Source organism: Halichoerus grypus, chromosome 2 (assembly GCF_964656455.1).
Source record: "Halichoerus grypus chromosome 2, mHalGry1.hap1.1, whole genome shotgun sequence".
Classification (NCBI taxonomy): Eukaryota; Metazoa; Chordata; class Mammalia; order Carnivora; family Phocidae; genus Halichoerus; species Halichoerus grypus.
The window spans coordinates 25,200,905-25,221,194 of record NC_135713.1 but is presented as its reverse complement, the minus strand read 5'-3'; the positions used below and the strand labels follow the sequence as shown (position 1 = coordinate 25,221,194).

The window sequence follows — 20,290 nt, the reverse complement described above, 5'->3', positions numbered from 1 at the left end:
TTCAAGGTCAACAGCTTTCTGGCAGGGCCCATTTTCTGCCTTTCCGAGGTGCCTTAGGTCTGTCACACTTTTGAGAAGATGAGCACCTTAAATGTGAACTTGGTAAGAAACTAGAGAATTTACTTTTTGAGAACTAGTGGAATGAAAACCAGGCTGCTTTTCAGCCTCTCAGCAGATTCTCAGGAGTGTTAGCTGACTTTAGCTTTCACATGCTTTTGTCCTGGATGTGGCAAATCCTTGTATAGTGAAGTACAGTTCTCCTAAGGGAATTTTCCTAATTTGTCCTAATCAGTTTTGTAATAGGAGACTGGTTTCCTACTACAGGCAGTGGATATCACAACCATTTTCCCTTTTGTAGTAGGAAACCAGAGACCATGTTTGTTAGAACTAATACTTAGCAGCGAAGAATGTGAGTTCTGGAGCTCGTCAGGGCTTGGGCTGTACCCTGGGTTAGTGACTTATTTCCTATAAAAGGAAAGTTCCCGAACCACTTTAAACCTGTTTCTTCATCTTTAAAATGGAGGTAATACCAGTGCTAGAGTAGTCGTGCGGATTAATGAGATACTAACGAAGACCACTTACTTGGCACATAATAGCAGCTTGGTAAATGTTAGTTGGCTATTATAATGATTATAGTGAAAGTGTGCAGTGGAAGTGAAAGCTGAGCCTGACATTGTGGAGGGCTTTGATTGCCGTGCACAAACTTGGACACATCTGTGTTGACTGCTCAGAAATCCTTTGGTCTTTGTGATTTTTTTTTTTTTTTTTTTAAGATTTTATTATTTGACAGAGACACAGTGAGAGAGGGAACACAAGCAGGGGGAGCTGGAGAGGGAGAAGCAGGCTTCCCGCGGAGCAGGGAGCCCCATGCGGGGCTCGATCCCAGGACCCTGGGATCATGACCTGAGCCACCCAGGCACCCCAAGTCTTCGTGATTTTCGACAGCGTTCAAAGTAGATGAGGTTGCTGTACTACCTGCGTTGTGGATGAATAAAGTCTTGTTATAATTCTTTAGTGGCATTTGAGGCAGGGGCTCACATGCATTTGATGATTTTTCTTGGATGCTGGCTTTTCAGCAGCAGTGTAATCTTACTGTGTTATTCTGATCTCTACTTTAGCAGTCTGAGCGCTGAGGGCAGTCTGAGGGGTAGCAGCAGTTTTAGGAGGAAGTTGAGCCCCGCGAGGAATCTCGGTGGTGTTTCTGTCATCCTTCTCCAATGTTGAAATTCCCACATGCTTCATAAAATACGTGGCTTCTCAGTGACTTAGCTAGCTGCTTTGCGTGTTTTCCCTTTCTCTCTCAGATCAGTTATTGGTCAGCAACTTGTTGCCACCATCCAAATGTATTTAACATTATTCTAGGGAAGAAGAGGAGTCAGTATGTTTAAAATGAAAAATGGGGCGCCTGGGTGGCTCAGATGGTTAAGCGTCTGCCTTCAGCTCAGGTCATGATCCCAGTGTCCTGGGATCGAGCCCCGCATCGGGCTCCTGCTCAGTGGGGAGTCTGCTTCTCCCTCTCCCTCTGCCTCTCTCCCTGCTCATGCTCTCTCTCTCTCTGTATCTCTGTGTCTCAAATGAATAAATAAAATCTTTAAAAAAAAATAAAATGAAAAATGTGTACTAAGCTTTTGGGGCATTTGACAAAGACGGTGAGTGGGAAAACGTCTCCAGCCTTTTCCCTTTTTCTTTCAGGAAATGTTCCAGTAGATTGATATTCATCCCTCTGAGAATTCAGTTGCTTGTTGTGACAGTGTTCTGGAATGGAGAGAGTGGGTCTGGAGGGGGAGGCTTTCCTTTCTGTTTCTAGTGAGGGAAAGCCATCAAGGACCCTGCCTGCTTTCCGGACACACATGCTCAGGCTCACATCACTGTCATGATTTTGACCTTGCACAGGTCTCTTGCACATTATCTCGCAAGGCAGGTAGTATGGCTCTTAATTCCATTCTTTTAGATGGGGACACTGAGGCCAGGACACTTGCCCAAGATCCCTCTGATATCTTTGTAGGCTAGAACCCTACAAAGGGTTTCTGATTTAGTCCTGTGCTTTTTCCTGAAAGACCTGTTTCAGAGATAGTAAATGCTATGTGCTTAATTCACTGCCCTGTTTAAAATCCTACATGGGCTCCCCACTACCCACGGACTAAAGCCCAAACTCCTTAAGATGGCCTGAATCCCACCACTCACCCCGCCATCTTTCTCACCTCTTAACAGAATTACTTGCTTCTATGTCTTTGCACCTCCTCTCTCTGCTTGACCATCCCTTGAACTCCTGCACATTCCTTAGGAGCCACTTGCCTAGAAGCATTGAGGGCAGTTGGAGAAGCACGAGAAGCACTTGTTTGAACAGTCTCTCCTCTCCCCACTCCTCCCTCTTTTGGGGAGTGAGGCCCCCTCTTGTGCTCCTGGAGCCCCATATCAATACCTTTATTCATTGCATCCGTCATGTTGTATTATGGTTGTCCAAGAGTGTTGTGTTGTCTCTTCTCCCCCTGGACTGCAGACTCCTGTTTACCTAGCACTTGGTAGGATTCATTTCAATTACCTTTGTGTCTTATAAATCTCTTCTTTCTTCCTATGAATAAACCTCAGTTACCTTTAGAAGCCTAGCATCCTCTGCTTACAATTTATGTGTGTGTGTATAAATGTATATGTGTATACAAATACATATATGACTTAGTTTAGAAGTGACAAGGCTAATCAGCTGAATGATGGCAAACTCATACGAGGCTTTGTGCTTTGGAGGCTTCATACATCCTCACTCCATCTAAAACCCACACACTGAGGCAGTAGATGCTAGTTCTGGCATTTGACTCTTCGCTGCCAGTCTTACCTGTAAGGTGGCAGCTATGACATGGGTCCTAATCCTATAGCCCTGGATATATTGTACATTGACATGTTGCAATATGTGATTCTAGTCATTTATGGTTTCTAGATTGTTAATGCAATTGACCTAAGTCAGTAATAATTCCCTTGGTGATAGTCAGAAACCATTGTAACTAATGTAGGTGAACAAGAGGATTTATTTTAAGGATGCAGGTGTGATTCACGGAACTGTGGGCCAAAGGTGTGGCTGGGCCTCAGTAAAGCCTGAGAAACCATGAGAGTCCCGGCCATGGTTGTTTGTCTGGAAGAGGGGGCTTTTGTCTCCACATAACCTTTTCATGGTTCTTGTTCTCTGCAGAACAGCTTTTTCTGCTTTACCATACTTGTGATGACCAAATTTACAAAGTTGTAGTTTAAGTAGCCAACTTGGTTAACTTCTTTTAGACCTTCAGCCAAATTAATTTGGGACATAAAACGATTAGCTCTTCAAGGACCACTGTCCGTTTCCCAGGCATTTGATGGTGAAGCGGTGGTTCACTCCAGGAACTTGGGGGAGCAGAGAACAGTTGTCTGGGGAAAGGGAGTTTTGGGTAGGACAGAATCCTAAAAGGTGTCTCCTGATTGTTTTGTTTATAGAATGTAAAGAAAGAATTCCACTAACCATTTCAAGAATTGATGTAGATAGTTTTAAGTAGTATAAATTGTCATTAGAAGATGCTACTTCTGCAGACATAATAGTAGGGCTAGTCCTCTCCAAGCTGGCTGCAGTGTTTGAACTGAATTCCAAGCACTAGTCAAGATGATCACTAGTTTTCTAACAGCTGATTGAATTTAATGAATAGTTTTGCTATCTCCTTGGAGAAAGATGGCAGACTTGTCAAAAATAATTGTGCTTTAATTTAGTTCCGTGCCAATGGCAGACAGTGGAAGCTCCATGAGGATTTCTAAGTTACCAAAACACTCATAGCATTTCTGTATGCAAGATGCACAACCTAGAGCAATGCATCAGAATCCTCTGGGGAGCTTTTTGCAAAACCAAGGGCTCAGCTGGATCCCCAGCACTCTGATTCCTTACTCTTGTGGTGAGGTGTGAGTACCTGCAGAGGTGACAAGATCCCCAGATGATGTGACACTCTCCAAGTCTAAGAAGCACTGCCTCTTCGGAAGGACTGGATTTTTGGCATCTTTTGGGATGTAAACTGTAACCATCTCTAAAATACACCATGGTCAAAATGGGTTCTCTGAGGGGCGCCTGGGTGGCTCAGTCAGTTAAGTGCCTGACTTTGACTCCTGTCATGATCTCAGGGTCCTGGGATTGAGCCCCCTGCATTGGGTTCCTCCGTACTCAGTGGGGAGTCTTCTTGTCCCTCTGCCTCTCCCCCTCCTTGTGCTCACTCTCTTTATCTGAAATAAAAATCTTTTTTAAAAAATGGGTTTTCTGAAACAGCTATGATTTTCTTCTTCAGCTTCAAGATTTCAGTATTCAGTATTTCAGTCTGAATTCACAGCTTCAGGAAACTCCTACCACCTAGAGCCTCATGCCAAAGAACAAAACAAAACAAATTCTGATTTTATTTGTTAACAAAGCTGGTTGTGTCGTGTAGAATTTTCCACAGTGAAGATTTGACTGGCTGCATCCCCATGGTGTCATTTAACATGTTTCTCTGTCCCAGTGTTTCTTATAAATTGGTAGATTGATACAGAAACCCAGGCCAATTGAGGATAGTTATTTTGGCAAGACTGCTTAATAGATGGTATGATAGATTGCCTTAGGAGGCCCACCAGGCCTCTCTTTGTTATGTTAACACCCATTTATGACCTTTCCCAGGTTCCACTAATTCATTAAGGATTGCTAATTATCTTTGAATACCCAAAAAAACAGTGAACCCAACATGAAGGCATTTGAAGATCTTTTCATTGAGAAACGGTGACAAAGAACCTGGCCTTGATTCCTTATTAGAAGTGATTGTGTCCCATTGCACTGCCTTGGGGTGTTAGGTAATTTGGAATGTTTTCCCATCTGTCTTTATTGCGTCTTGGTATGCTACAGAGTAGATGGATCAGTATTGACTTGACACATTCCTATTTTCCTGTTCTTATCTTCAAGCCCTTGACATATGTCCATTTTTTTTCAAGAACACATAATCATCTTTTGTTTTTGATCCTTGGTTCTCACTGGAGGAAGAGGGGAGTCATGCTGTGGAATGTCTCCCATTCCCTTTCTGACTCTGTTGGAGCTGCCTTACTTTCTGTGTGACATTTGTTCTTTTAGGTAGGGGGTGCCCATTCCTGCCCCTCCACTGGGGGCAACTAATAGTTGTCAATCCTAGATAGTTTAGTACATTGAACTAATTTGCTGGAATTTTCTGTCTTCCTTTAGTTAAAAATACATTTTTAAAAAGTAGCTTGTCAAATAAACAAAAAACTCCTGATGGTATATGATGTTTTAGTGTGTATTCTGAAAGCATGACTTTATGTTATTCATTTTGAGCCTTTAAACAAAGAAAAATATTACCATTTGTTCTTCTCTTTTAGGAAATTCACACAAATGAGAAGGAAGTAACAGAGAAGGAAGTAACTCTTCACTTGTTGCCAGGTAACGGTCATGTTAGCTTCAGACCTCATGTGCAACTCAAAGCCAGTGATAAATTATGTCATCCCTAGTACTGCTATATATAAACTCCTTTGTTTTAACCCAGAGAGCATATAATGGGGATGAGTTGGACAAAAATATCAAGGTCTTTAGTTCAGTCACTACATACCTAGGTCTGAATATTACAGCATCTGCCAAGAATTTTTCTTGTTTTCCCCTCCACCCAAGCTGATGAAAATAAGCCTGGGAAATTCACCTCCTTCACAAGCAAATTAGGCCTTTTTCGTGTCGCTATACGTGGATACATCCAGTATTCTGGTCTCCACTCAGGAAAATCCTGGTCCCCCACAGAGCCTTACGTTCCACACGCTCTTCCTGCTGCCGAGATCTAGCTGCCCTGGACTAGCACAGCTGTCTCGGCCTCCCCAGGCAAGCATTGGTGGCTGGCCTCACCTGTGGTCTCGCGTATGCATCCGAGCGAAAGGACCAGACAGGTCGGGGTTTACTAACCCTGGGGCTGCCACGGCTTTGCTCTGAGGTCATCACTGAGAGGCTGAATTGGTTGGATAGTTTTGAGATGGAAGAGAGACTCTATATCTGAAGTTAAGCTTTAATCATTCCTGAATTCAGAGACAAACTACGTGGTGGTTGTATTCCCTTCCACGGGTGGGGCTGTCCGGGGGGCTGTGCATTTGGTTCTTCTTCCATTTTCTTTTTTCTAATCCCAATAGCTTTTTTCCATAAGAGTTTTTGGGTATATTTCCCCAAAGCAATGGAGGCCTCATTCTGGTACTAATGTTTATTGAGAGGATATGAATATGCACAAGTTTCTGACTGATCCACCTTATTTGGTAAATACTGGGATCCTAAAACTTAAAAATATTTCTAAGTTTCAGAGGTGTTTTTTTGTTTTTGTTTTGTTTTGTTTTTTCTTTTAAAGATTTTATTTATTTATTTGACAGAGAGAGAGAGACACAGTGAGAGAGGAAACACAAGCAGGGGGAGTGGGGAAGGGAGAAGCAGGCTTCCCGCAGAGCGGAGAGCCTGATGCGGGGCTCGATCCCAGGACCCTGGGACCATGACCTGAGCCGAAGGCAGACGCTTAACGACTGAGCCGCCCAGGCGCCCCTTGTTTTGTTTTTTTACTAATAATGGCCGAAACCTTAATCCACATACCACATTGTCCTTCCTTTCCTTGGGTCATAGATCCTGGAACTTTGATTTTTAGTTTAGTGTTACACTCATTCTCTCATCTGCTGGATTACCTGAGGTCTCTTCTTGATGTGCCGCCTCCATTTCCCAGACTAGACCTTGATTTTTTCCAGCTCCTGCCTCCCGTGGTTTGAGACCCTCTCTGCACATGCAAGCTGATAGCAATGCGCAGCACGCCGGGCTTGCAGAGCTGCACGGGATGTCGTATTAGCTGCTGCGTGCCGCTGTCTATTCGCCAGCGCACGGCCACCGCCTGAACCCGGCTTGCCTGGTCTTGGGGAAACACTGTTAGAAGTGTTTCACGCTAAGAGTTGAAAGCTCAGGAAGCCTTGTTCACGTATCTTCCACCTTGAACTAGTTGAGGCATTTTTTCGGAACTATTTTAAACCCTAACAAGGCCCCGATTCATTGTTTTCTTCGAGCTCGGTGGTCCCTCTAGAGGCTGACCTAGTGACTGAGCCATCTTCCTGTATTTCCTTAGTAATTAACCCCTTGGGAGATGGAAAAATATACCATAATATGCATCCCTTGATAGTCTCAGTGTCTGAAACTATTTTCATGTTGAAAGTTAGACCAAGTGAGTTTTGAGCCAAAAAGTACATTCAGAAACACTGAGGAAAATATCCAGAGGGAGATTCTAAGGGGAGATGGTTGTCTGTTGAAAGAGAATATTCCTTTTCCTTTTTTTACAAAATATTTGCACTTGGTTTTTTATATCTTCCATATCCTTCTCCTTTTTCTGCTCTCATCCAGACGTCTAGCCCTTATAAACTTCTCTGTTTCTAGGGAGCAGTGAACGCTTACCTATCCCCAAATCCTAATCTTCTTGACTGTAAAGTCCTTTCTATCTCCAGGAAATACAGCTGCTCGAGCAGGCTGGGCGCCTGCAGATGGAGCAGGAAAGGTGACACACTGAGAGGAAACACCCTCAACTAAGAAAGAGAGGAAACCATTTTTTTCCCACAAACCTCTGACCTCCCTTTTCCTCTCATCCTTGTCTGTGGAGCCAGAATGCATGTGGTCATGCTGCACCTCTGTGTCTGAGGAAGCTGCCTGCCAGCCCTGTGGCTGGGGAGGCACCCTGCTTTCTCTCAGCAGGTCCAGAGTTAGAGATGATGGCCCACTCTCCCCACAAAGCGGGCCTGAGCTCTGTGTTCTAGAGCCTTGCTAATTCCATGTAGGGTATCACTTCTGGGGAATGCCTGCTTGGGCCCAAGTAATAGGAACACTGAGGTCTGTGCTTGCAAGTGTAGCTGAGATCATTTCCACGTATTGGACACTTTCCTCATTCACAGCGAGAAGATGGGGAAGTGCCCCATGTGAAGGTGTATCTGAGCCATTTTGGTTTCACTTACCAGCGGTCCCCACTCTGCTTCATCTTCGTGCCTCAGGTTTGCAGCCCCTGCTGTGCTGAAAGCGTAGGTTCTGAAGGGCTGCAGTGTGTCGTGCGTTTGTCTTTCCCGTGACGAGAGCTGGGGAAGCTTTTACTGTCGCATATTGTGTGTTCCCTGAAGACTCTCAGGAGGACTTGCTTTGGTTTTGATCAGGTGAACAGCTGCTTTGTGAAGCCAGCACAGTGCTGAAGTATGTCCAGGAAGATTCCTGTCAGCGTGGGATCTATGGGAAACTTGTCTGCACAGACTTTAAGATTGCTTTCTTGGGCGATGATGAATCGGCACTGGATAATGATGTATGTATGAGCTGCATTTGGCAGAGTTTGAGGGGAGCAGTGCAATTGTGGCCCTGTTGTCTTTTTTCCCAGCTTCTCAGTGACTCTACCCTCCTCCCCCTACCTGCCAACACACATTAAACACAAAGGACAGAAGTCTTCACCACTAGATTGCTCTCTGTCCTCTGGGATCTCTTTTCAGTGGTGGGACCGTTCTAAAATTTCCCTCCAGTGCCTCAGGTTACGCTGGCTTGCATCTGACTTCATAGGTTGACACTGTCAACTTGTTCTTAATTTCTCCTGTATTTTAGCATAGTACATATCACTCACTGGAATCACATTTCCCCAAATATACTAGTTCCCCATGTTTTCTGTATACTGAGCTGTCCCTCAAATTCAGGAACTGAGCTCAGTAATGAAACTGATGCTGAATGCAGCACTTGAATTTGGGTTTACTGTGCCCCAGTCGCAGTGTCCTCATAAGACTCATTCCTGCTTACGGAGAATGGGCAAGTGGAGTGAGGGAGAGGACAGCCCACGCCATCGGGGGGGCGCACTGTATGTTGATGCAAACTCAGCGGTCCCGGCCCACCCCCTGCTGCCCCTGTCTGCTCGAGTGGCTTGGCTCCTCGTCCCGTCTGAATACAGACAGCACTCACAGTGTTTTCTTCCTAAACCTGCCTTCATGTAGCTGTCACTCACCAGTTTGCAATTGTGTAGAGAAATCCTAACCTCTCCAAGTGATTGTGGCATGGCCAGTTTGCCTGGGAGCAGCCCAGGAATGGCATGTCATGCTTGGGTTTGGAAAAAAAGTGCTTACCAGCTTCCCTTGCACACTTCATCATCCCTTTCCTAGAGAATGTGGCCGGCTCCATTTCCCTGTTTGTTTTTTAGAGTGTACACTCAATTTTCCCCACCGTTTTATTGAGATATAATTAACATATAACATCCTATTTACGGAGTATAACGTAATGATTTGATACATGTCTATTGCATAATGATTATTAGAATAAGTTTAGTTAACATCTCTTACCTCATATAGTTACAAATTTGTTTTCCTTATGATGAGAAGATCTTTCTTAGCAACTTTCAAATATATAATACAGTTGTATTAACTATAATCACCAGGCTCTACGTTACATCCCATGATTTGTTTATCATAACTGGAAGTTTGCCCCTTTTGACCACCTTCACCCATTTCTTCCACCCCCCCTCTGTTTTTCCTAATGTGCAATTGGAAAATGGTGATTTACTCTGCCTATAAATGTTTAATAGGGCACAGAAAGGAGTCACAGTTGTTTCCTTTTGAATCTTTTAGGAAACCCAATTTAAGAATGAGGTTATAGGAGAAAATGACATCACACTCCACTGTGTTGATCAGATTTATGGAGGTAAGTATCTTTTCCCCTGGGGTGTTGCCAGCCTTTGGAAGTATGGTTGATAATGATAATATTTCTATGGTCCTTTACAATTTACTAAAATTTCTTTACATATTTGTTTAAATCAGTTTTATGGATGAGAAAATTGAGATGTAAGGTGGCTTATTCGGGGCCACTTAGCTGGAGGAGCTTGCACTTGAATTTGGAACCTGTTCTAATACTCTGCAGTGCCATTATATGCTAGATCATACTTGTGACTGTCCGTGTGAGGTGTGTAGGTTTTACTCTAAAGACTAATCTGATAAAGGTTTGTTTCACTGTACTCTGAGTCTTTTCTGCTAAGGGTCAAGCCTCTCTGTGCTTCAGTTCTATATTTTGGCAGTAAGGGCTTTTTCAGAAATCATTCAGTAGCCATTTATGATGATCCCAACATGGGTAGGTGCTGTGCGGTCCAAATTCCGGGGCAGGGAGGGAAGTGTCAGGAGGTGCCCCTGGCCATAAAGCCAGGACTCAACTGTCTTGACAGCATATCCCTAGTGACCCCCTTCCATCTTTTGTAATCTTAGCTTCTGGAGTCAGTCCATTTTGAGCTTGTCCAGAGGAATGAAGAACGCTGCCCATTGTCAGAGAGCCGGGGCCCCTGATGACAGTTACTTTGAAGACAGCACCTTTCCTCTCACTTTTGAGAGGTGTGAATAGTCTACCTGTTTCCTCAGCATTAACTTTTTGCCTTATAACATGATTTCCCTTCTTGATTTCATCATCGATGTGTAGTGTTTGATGAGAAAAAGAAACCTCTCTTTGGACAACTGAAGAAATACCCTGAGAAACTCATCATCCACTGCAAAGACCTGCGAGTGTTCCACTTTGGTCTGAGGTACACAAAAGAAGAGGAAGTCAAAAGGGTAACTAGTTGCATGTATTTGTAGGTTTTCTTTCCCATCAGGTATCACCACTAACTCTTCTTGCTTATATTGCACGAAGGTGGAGGGGGTGCATTTCACTCCGTAAAGTTGAAATTGGCTTATAATCACATGCTTTGATTAGAATTGAGCGAGAATTTGGTGAAGCATGCCTGCATATTATGTTGGCACATGCTACCTTTAATCCTAGAGTTCGTGATGGTTTTATTCCTGGAGCCTCTAAAGAGTGGGAGGTGATAAACCAGGGTCAGGAGGCAAGCTGCTTCTCCCACCTCTGACAGTCTTTCCAAAAAGTAGTAGCAGAGACCCCCAAGTTCTGGAACAAAGGAGTTCATATCTGGGAAGTTGTAGAAGTATGTGGGAGGAGGAAGAGGTACATGGGGCAGACAGGCAAAGCCGAGTTACCAAATGAGGCCTGTGATTTTGGACACTAAGGAAACTTAATCTGGTTGCTGCAGCAAATCGGAATATGTAACTGGAAGAACTGGTTACAGTTGTCACTGTAACTTCTACGATTCTGTTACTAAGGTATTGAAGGTCTCAAACTTGCCACTGTCCTGGTAGATCCAGCTCACCTGTTGTTCTGGCTACAGTTGAGTTATACACAGTTACGGGTAACTCCTTGGTTTTCTTTCAGGGATTGTGGTAGTTCAGTTAGAATAATAAACATGACCTCTGAAACAAATAATGCAATATATGTTAAGAAAAAAAAAAAGGTAGCAGGAGGGGAAGAATGAAGGGGGGGAAATTGGAGGGGTAGACGAACCATGAGAGACGATGGACTCTGAAAAACAAACTGAGGGTTCTAGAGGGGAGGAGGGTGGGAGGATGGGTTAGCCTGGTGATGGGTATTGAGGAGGGCACGTTCTGCATGGAGCACTGGGTGTTATGCACAAACAATGAATCATGGAACACTACATCTAAAACTAATGATGTATGGGGATTAACATAACAATAAAAAATTAAAAAAAAAAAAGAATAATAAACATGACTCCAGTATCTATTCTGAGCAGGAAAAAAGTGGTGTATATAGGGAAAGTCCCTGAGAAGCCAGAAACTTCATTTTTTTTTTTTTTTTTTTTTAAAGATTTTATTTATTTGACAGAGAGAAAGACAGCCAGAGAGGGAACACAAGCAGGGGGAGTGGGAGAGGGAGAAGCAGACTCCCCGCTGAGCGGGGAGCCCGATGCGGGGCTCGATCCCAGGACCCCGGGATCATGACCTGAGCCGAAGGCAGACGCTTAACGACTGAGCCACCCAGGCGCCCGAGAAACTTCATTTTGAACGATGGTTTTAGCTATCTGTCCAAACATACTTTTGTTTGGAAACTTCAAACAAAAAGCACAATGGATTGATTTCTTTTTCTAATCTTCTAGAAGAAGGTCTTAAAGTCCATAAGTGGATCAGAATAGCTAAGTGTCTTGGTTATTGTCTGATATTAGCCCTATGTCTCTGATGTGTCAGATTTTTAGAGTATCTGAATATGGCACTTAAGTTTTTGTAACACCTTGTTTTTGAATGAGACTATGTTTTAAAAATTTCCCTGAAATCAGGCGCCAGGGTGGTTGGGCACCTGACTCTTGACTTTGGCTCAGGTCATGATCTCAGGGTTATGAAATCGAGCCCCACATTGGGCTCCACACTGAGTCTGCTTAAGACTCTCTCTCCCTTCCCCTACCCCCCCCCCCGCCACACATGTGCTCTCACTCTCTCGAATGGATAAATTAAAAAAATTTTTTTAAATTTCCCTAGAAATTCAGGTGTGCCAGGGTGCTCAGTCAGTTGGGCATCCAACTCTTGGTTTCAGGTCATGGTCTCAGGGTCGTGGGATTGAGCCCTGCCTCGGGCTCTCTGCTTGGCGCAGTGTCTGTTTGGGATTCTTTCCCCTCCCTCTCCGCTCCTTTCCCTGTTCTCTCTCTCTCAAATAAACTAATAAATAAATAAATAAATAAAATCTTTAAAGTTTTCCCTAGAAATTCAAAGCTCTTAGAAACCTAACAAAATTGTTAACATTCTGTTTACTTGGCGTTATTCCAGAAGGTAACATCATAGAGACCTCAGAGTTTGTGTGATGCCCATAGGAGCCTATTAGCATGACTGAAAACCTAGACAGCTCAGTGTTTATCTGCCAAAAGTATGACTATACCCATTGTTTGGTTCTTTTCTAGATTGTCAGTGGCATAATTCATCATACCCAGGCTCCTAAACTGCTTAAAAGATTATTTCTGTTTTCCTATGCAGCTGCTGCACAAAACAATACAGGTGAGTGTCTTCTGGGTTCTAATTTGCAGGTAGGCAGACCCTTTAAATTCCTACCTGAAACTAGCAAGCAAAAACCCATCCATGAGTTTCTTTTTCCTCTTTCCTAGCAATTGATTGCCTCTTGCTTGGGTAAGTCATTCAAGTTCCTTAAAAAAAAAAAAAAAGTTTCTATTTTTTTTTTCCTGTGATCTTTATTGCTTTAACTTATCTTTTAGGTTTATTTGCTTTTTCGTGAGGGATTATTGGTTTGGTTGTTTCTTACGAAAGATGAAATCAACATTATAACGGGGAATGTGAGACTAGAGAAACAAAATTCAGACAAGTTTAAAATAATCCTGTTTGTTCCTGGGGTTTTTTTTTCCCCACCTTAATATATTTGATTTCATTTCATAATACTTTAGACAATGTCTTGCATTCTAGAAAGCCTTTAAACAACCAGAACATGCTCTGGGGAAATGGAACAGTTGTACATAGAGAGCACATCAGAAAACAAATATGCTTACATAACTTAAATTCTAAATGTTTTCCATTCAGTTCACTGAGAAAGGGAGCAGTCTTTTAACTAAGAAACATTGGTCATTTGAATTAGCTATTAATAATGCCTAGCATTTGTACAGTGTTTCCACAGATGTCTGTCTTCTTCTCTCCATCTCTCTCCTTGGTCTGTTTCCTCACTCTGCCGGTCAATCTTTTTTTTTTTTTTTTTTTTTTATTGTTATGTTAATCACCATACATTACATCATTAGTTTTTGATGTAGTGTTCCATGATTGTTTGTGCATAACACCCAGTGCTCCATGCAGAACGTGCCCTCTTTAATACCCATCACCAGGCTAACCCATCCTCCCACCCCCCTCCCCTCTAGAACCCTCGGTTTGTTTATCAGAGTCCATTGTCTCTCATGGTTCGTCTCCCCCTCCGATTTCCCCCCCTTCATTCTTCCCCTCCTGCTATCTTCTTTTTTTTTTTTTTCTTAACATATATTGCATTATTTGCTTCAGAGGTACAGATCTGAGATTCAACAGTCTTGCACAATTCACAGCGCTTACCAGAGCACATACCCTCCCCAATGTCTATCACCCAGCCACCCCATCCCTCCCACCCCCCACCACTCCAGTAACCGTCAGTTTGTGTCCTGAGATTAAGAATTCCTCATATCAGTGAGGTCATATGATACATGTCTTTCTCTGACTGACTTATTTCGCTCAGCATAAAACCCTCCAGTTCCATCCACGTCGTTGCAAATGGCAAGATCTCATTCCTTTTGATTCTGCCGGTCAATCTTAACATCAGGCTGATGTTGAGTGACCCTGTGTGCTATGTGCTTTTCGTTAGGGACGTGGCATGTTAGCTTAACAGCATACATGGGGCCTTCTGGAGTGTACAGTTGAACTGCTCATTTGTTCAGCATTTTTGAATGCTTGCTGTGCGTCAGGACTTGGGGATGGAAGTGAGTAGGACTAAATCCCTGTCCTTTACGAGCATCAAGTCTAAGCAGAGACAGCTGAGAGCTGTGTCCTCTGGTGGAGGGGCTGGTCACACTGCAGGCGGTGCGGGGAGGCTGTCACAGGGCCCAGGCTGTGCTGGAGCCGATAGTGGAGGATGTGGGGGTGTCTGGTGGGCACAGAGGAGTATTTTAGGCAGCGGGATCAGCATGTGCAGAGATGTAGATATCTGAGAGAGCAGGTTGCATTTTGGGGACTATGGTGATTTAGTAGAAAAGCTGTGAGTTTTGGAGTCTGTCCCACTTGAGTTCACATCCTTGCCCAGCTGCTCAGTAGCTGTGTGATCCTGGGGATGACACTAAATTTTTGGGGCATGTGTTTTCTCATTATAAAAATAGCAGTGTTAAAGCCTCGGTTGAAGTGTTGTGAAGATTATAAATTGTTAAATCCATGGCACGTAGGGTACAGTCAATTAAGTGAGGGTTAATTGAAAGTGTAACTGCATATTATTCAGGGTGGATTATTTCAGAGAATTACACTAAGGATAATGCTTAGCTCTAGTGTTAGACTGAACATAAAATTAGTTCCTTAATTCAGTAAGTTCATCTTTGAATGACGGATCTTTTCACTGTAGCTACACGTGCAAGTGCTGAGTAACTGGCTTACAATAGCTTGGTGCAATATGAGCTACACAAAATATGACTGATTTATGAATTACTATAATTTATGTAAACATCTACTGGGTTTACATTTGAAAAATCATACTCTATTTTTAGGAATTCTGCCTCTTCCTTATATCCTGACTCTTGGTCCAGACTCAGTATAGCATAGTTTCTTGGCTCCCCAAGACTATGTTGATCTGTGTTCCAACACTTACCTTGATTGACTCTGGCAGTTTCTTCACCGAGTGGTGTTTTTGTTTTGTTTTTGTTTTTTTGTGCCACAAGGCCCAGGATATGTGGCATCTTTTATTCTATTTTCCATCTTTTTTTTTTTTTTTAATTCTCCTTCCAACCCCCATTTTTTGAGAAGTAAATGTTATAACTGATGGATGCTAATTGAACAGTTATCTTTTGCATTTAGTAGGGGTTTGTAGAGGTGGGTGCTTTGCAGCCTGAACATCTTCAGTTAGTTTCTGGCTTAATAATTGACAAAATATGCTTTGGCTGAAAGGTCCTAAATACTGTGACGTGGCATTTTAGGGAAGGGCTTATCTGTGTTGCTAAAAGAATTATCTACTCTTGAATAGGAGTCTTACTATTATTTGTGTCTATGGGGAAATTTTTTTGGTGTTTATTACTTTATGGAAATCCTTTATAGCTGCTTGGGTTTGGATTCCAATTCTGCCATTGCCTAGCTCTGTGACCTTAGGCAAGTTTCTTGACCTTTCTCTACCACATCTGTAAAATGGAGGAATTAATATTACCTACCCTGTAGGATTGTGAAGATTGAGTTAATATAATGTAGTATGCTCAGAACAGTACCTGGCACATACTAAGTGCTATATAAGCTTAACCGCTGTTTTTGTCATTATTCTTACTATCGTTTGTACTACAATCTGGTTTTATTTTAATAAAATGGCATGGGGGAGTTTTATCAAACACTGTTTTCCCCAAAATGCTTGGGTTTTTTTTTTTTTTTTTTTTTGAAATGCACAAGGGCTTGAACTGATGTGTGTAAATAGCTGAGACTGTTTTGGTGCATGACACCCAGTGGTCTGTGGCTTAGGAGAGGACCAAGGACACATCTGCTGGGCTGCAAGCGTAGTGCTCCTGGACATTTCCCCCTAATGCAGGGTGAGGGGCAGAAGTCTCCGTGACCATGGTGCAGTCCCTGACTAGTAAGCCCTAACCCTCACCACAGCTGTCTGATCTGGTGATGGCTGTTAGTAACTATGTCACACTGGAAAATCCTCTTGTTGGCAATGCATCTGCAAATTGAAGGAGGATTTACATTCAGGGATCTGACATGCTATTCAAATGAGTTTGCCATCTTATGCACATATTGGTAGGGCTAAAAATATTTTATTGTTTTAGCATTTGTGCCAAGCCTGTCTTCTAGTGTTTCACAGGATCTTTCATGTTATATAAATTATCTTATGGTCAGATGACTGAAAATGGAGCTATAAATTACTTTTGCAAGGAGTGGAACAAGAACACCTCCTTTCCTCCAGTATAAAAAGATAGACCTTTCATCATAATTTTGAGTTAATGACAAAAAAAAAGGAGCAAGGTTAGGATTAAGCAGTGAACTTGCTGTGCTTGGATAAAAATGGGCTTAGTGAACAAAATTGGGGCTTACGGATCCACTTTCACGTCATTAAAATACTGTACTTCACGACAAGACTTTCTTTTTAAATTTGTTTTGTTAGCCGCCGATCCCAAGAACCATACTGTAATGTTTGACACACTTCAGGACTGGTGTTGGGAGTTGGAGCGGACCAAAGGCCATGTCAAGTACAAAGCAGTGAGTGTCAATGAAGGCTATAAAGTCGGTGAAAGGTAAGCATTCGGTGCTCTGCTTTTTTTTTTTTTTAACAGCTTTATTGAGATTGAATTCACATGTCATACAATTCACACATTTGAAGTACACAGTATTTTGAAATCTATTCACAGGGTTGTGCAACCATCACCACAGTCAATTTTAGAATGTTTTCATCAGCCCCAGAAGAAACCTCATACCCCGCTTAGTAGTTGCTCCGCATGTGCCCTCAGCACCCCCAGCCTTAGGCAACCTCTAATCTACTTTGTCTCCATAGTTTGCTTATTCTCAAGATTTCATATAAATGGAATCCGATAATAAGTGGTCTTTATGCTTGGCTTCTTCACTTAGCATAATGTTGTCAAGGCTCATCCATGTTGTAGCATGTAGCAGCATTCCATTATTTTTTATTGCTGAATAATATTCCATGGTATGGATAGACCACATTTTATTTATCCATTCATCAGTTGATAGGCTATTATGAATAATGCTGCTATGAACATTTGTTTACAAGGTTTTAGGTTTCCAGTTCCGTGTGTGTGTGTGTATTCCTAGAATAGAATTGCTGGGTCATATGATAACTCTGTGTTTAACTGTCTGAGGAACTGCCAGACTGTTTTCCACAGTGGCTGTACCATTTACACTCCCATCAGCAGCGTAGGAGGGGTCCACATTTTCCATGTCGATACAGTGCTTAAGAAACCCTTAAGATGTCCCTTAAAACATTCAAAAGTGAATTTGTGTCTTTTTTTCCCCATTGTATGTAGAGTCTTAAGTATAAAACTATTAGAGGCATTTTTGAATTTATATTGTATATTTGCTTTCCTTTTATTTAGCACTTCATTTATTCAATAAAAATCTTTGGCAGGGCACCTGGGTGGCACAGTTGGTTAGGCGTGTGACTCTTGGTTTTCCCTCAGGTCATGATCTTGGGGTTGTGCGATTGAGTCCCGTGTTAGTCTCTGCTCAGTGGGGAGCCTGCTTCTCTCTCTCCCCCTCTCTCCTTCCCCCTGTGTGCACACTCTTTCTCTCTCTCTCTCTCAAATAAATGGGTAAATCTTTAAAAAAAATCTTTGAGTGGCCACTGTGCACCAGGTAGCGTCCTGGCTACTAGAGATACAGCAGTAAACAAAGAGCCTAAAAATTCCTGCCCTCCTGGAACTTTCACGCTAGTGGGAGGAAAACAATGATAGAATAAATGAGTGATTAGAGAGTATTAAAAGGTAGTAAGTACTATGGAGAAAAATAGATCACGGGGGCTCGGGAGTGCTGGAGGTGTTGGTGGGGGGAGGGTTGGTCAGGCACAGGGGACAGGAGAGGCAAAGACCTGAGGTGAGTGTTGTCTGGCTTCTGTGAGGGAACAGCAAGGAGCCAGGGGCTGGTGAGGAGCCATCAACGGACAGTAGTAGGGGATGAGGTCAGGGCAGAGGGAGGTGGTTGGATGGTGAAGGGGAGGAGGCTTTCAGCATTTATCGTGCAGTGAGGAAAAGTTTGAGCAGAGGCATGATGTGATCTGACCCAAATTTTTTTATTTTTACTTTATTTAAAAAAATATGTATTTATTTGACAGAGTGAGAGAGCACAAGCAGGGGGAACAGTAGAGGGAGAGGGAAAAGCAGGCTCCCCGCCGAGCAGGGAGCCCGATGTGGGGCTTGATCTTGATCCTAGGACCCTGCGGTCATGACCTGAGCCGAAGGCAGATGCTTAACCATCTGAGCCACTCAGGCGCCCCTGACCTACATTTTTAAAGGGTGACTCTGCATAATACTTTTTTAAAGATTTATTTGAGAGAGAGCGCGCACGTGCACAAGCAGGAGAAGCAGAGGGAAAGGGAGAATCTCAAGCAGACTCCCCACAGAGCGCTGAGCCCGAGGCATGGCTTGATCTCACAACCCTGAGATCATGACCTGAGCCAAAACCAAGAGTTGGACGCTTAACTGCGCTACCCAGGCACCCCTGCATAATTCTTTTTTAGAAGCTTGAATATTCTCATTTTGGAACATACTCTCCACTATCCTGCTAGCAATTTCATAAGATTTGTATTTCTTTTTAAAAGAGATTTTATTTATTTATTTGACAGAGCACAAGCAGGGGGAGCGGCAGGCAGAGGGAGAGGGAGAAGCAGACTCCCTGTTGAGCAAGAAGCCCGATGCGGGGCTTGATCCCGATGTGGGGCTCGATCCCAGGACCCTAGGATCATGACCTGAGCTGAAGGCAGGTGCTTAACCAACTGAGCCACCCAGGTGTCCCCAATCTCAAACATTTATAAACTTAGCTCTCCTGACACAGCACAACCCGGAATGACAGTGGGGAGGGGCCTGCAGAGCAAATGGCACGGCCCCATTCTTGCCCTTCTCCTCCTCCCCCTCTTTCCAGTCACAGAGCTTGAAAAGGGAAAGCTAGCTCTTGCTCAGAAAGAGGTTAGAAACCCCTGCACCTAGGAGGTGATAGTTTGTAATATGATGTTGACACTGATAGAAGGCATCCCCATTCCGATTGTTTTCATTTTTTTAAAGATTTTATTTATTTATTTGACAGAGACACAGCGAGAGAGGGAACACAAGCAGGGGGAGGAGGGAGAGGGAAAAGCAGGCTTCCCGCCGAGTAGGGAGCCCGATGCGGGGCTCGATCCCAGGACCCTGGGATCATGACCTGAGCCGAAGGCAGATGCTTAACCTCTGAGCCACCCAGGTACTCCCGAGAATTATTTTTAAAAAATCCTGCCACAGGGGTGCCTGGGTGGCTCAGGGGAGCCTGCTTCTCCCTCTCCCACTCCCCCCACTTGTGTTCCTGCTCTCGCTATCTCTCTGTCTGTCAAATAAATAAAATCTTTAAAAAAAAAAAAAATCCTGCCACATACTGATTAAATTCATTGGTATTTGTTTAGTTGTCAGCATCAAAAATACACCTGGTAGAAAAGTCAGGTGGGGAGGAAGGTTTTAAAAGTTTATTTATTTCAGAGAGAGCACAAGTGTGAGTGAGTGTGTGAGGGGGAGAGAATCTTCGAGCAGACACTCCACTGAGTGTGGAGCCTGAAGTGGGGCTCGATCCCAGGACCCATTGGATCATGACCGGAGCTGAAACCAAGAATCAGATGCCCAACCGACTGAGCTTTACCCAGGTGCCCCGTGGGAAGGAAGCTTTTAATTAGTGGTTAGCAGGGAAAATGGAGCTTGGCAAGATTTTAGTTCTGGGAGCACTCAGCGCAAACACATACGCCTTGGACGGCCCCAGCCGTACATACAATCCCCCACCCTTTTCTGCCCCGTGGAGAAGATACAGGGCAAGCTGTGCTTTGTTTCTCACCTGGACCACTGTGGTGCTGCCTACGTGGTCTCCACCACCCACTCTGGTCCCCCAGCATCCATTCTCTGTATCTCCAAGGCCTTTCATGGTTTGACTTCTGCCTGACTCCCTCTCTACCCCCCTCTGACCATACCGACCCCCTACCATAGGCCTTGCCCGTGTGGTCTCCTGTCTGGGATGCTCCTTTTGCTTTTTAGCA

The 20,290-nt window shown here is 43.6% G+C and overlaps 1 protein-coding gene across 2 annotated transcripts in view; it reads left to right on the top strand.

Annotated features, from left to right (window-relative positions):
- MTMR12 (myotubularin related protein 12) overlaps positions 1–20,290 on the top strand; it is a 68,111-nt gene that overhangs the window by 20,700 nt on the left and 27,121 nt on the right. For both annotated transcript variants that reach the window (XM_036105940.2, XM_036105939.2), the window contains exons 2-7: positions 5,359–5,419; positions 8,176–8,318; positions 9,616–9,688; positions 10,451–10,581; positions 12,768–12,861; positions 16,676–16,805. In XM_036105940.2, coding sequence (XP_035961833.1) covers positions 5,359–5,419; positions 8,176–8,318; positions 9,616–9,688; positions 10,451–10,581; positions 12,768–12,861; positions 16,676–16,805 — 632 coding nt within the window. The remainder of the gene's footprint in view (positions 1–5,358; positions 5,420–8,175; positions 8,319–9,615; positions 9,689–10,450; positions 10,582–12,767; positions 12,862–16,675; positions 16,806–20,290) is intronic.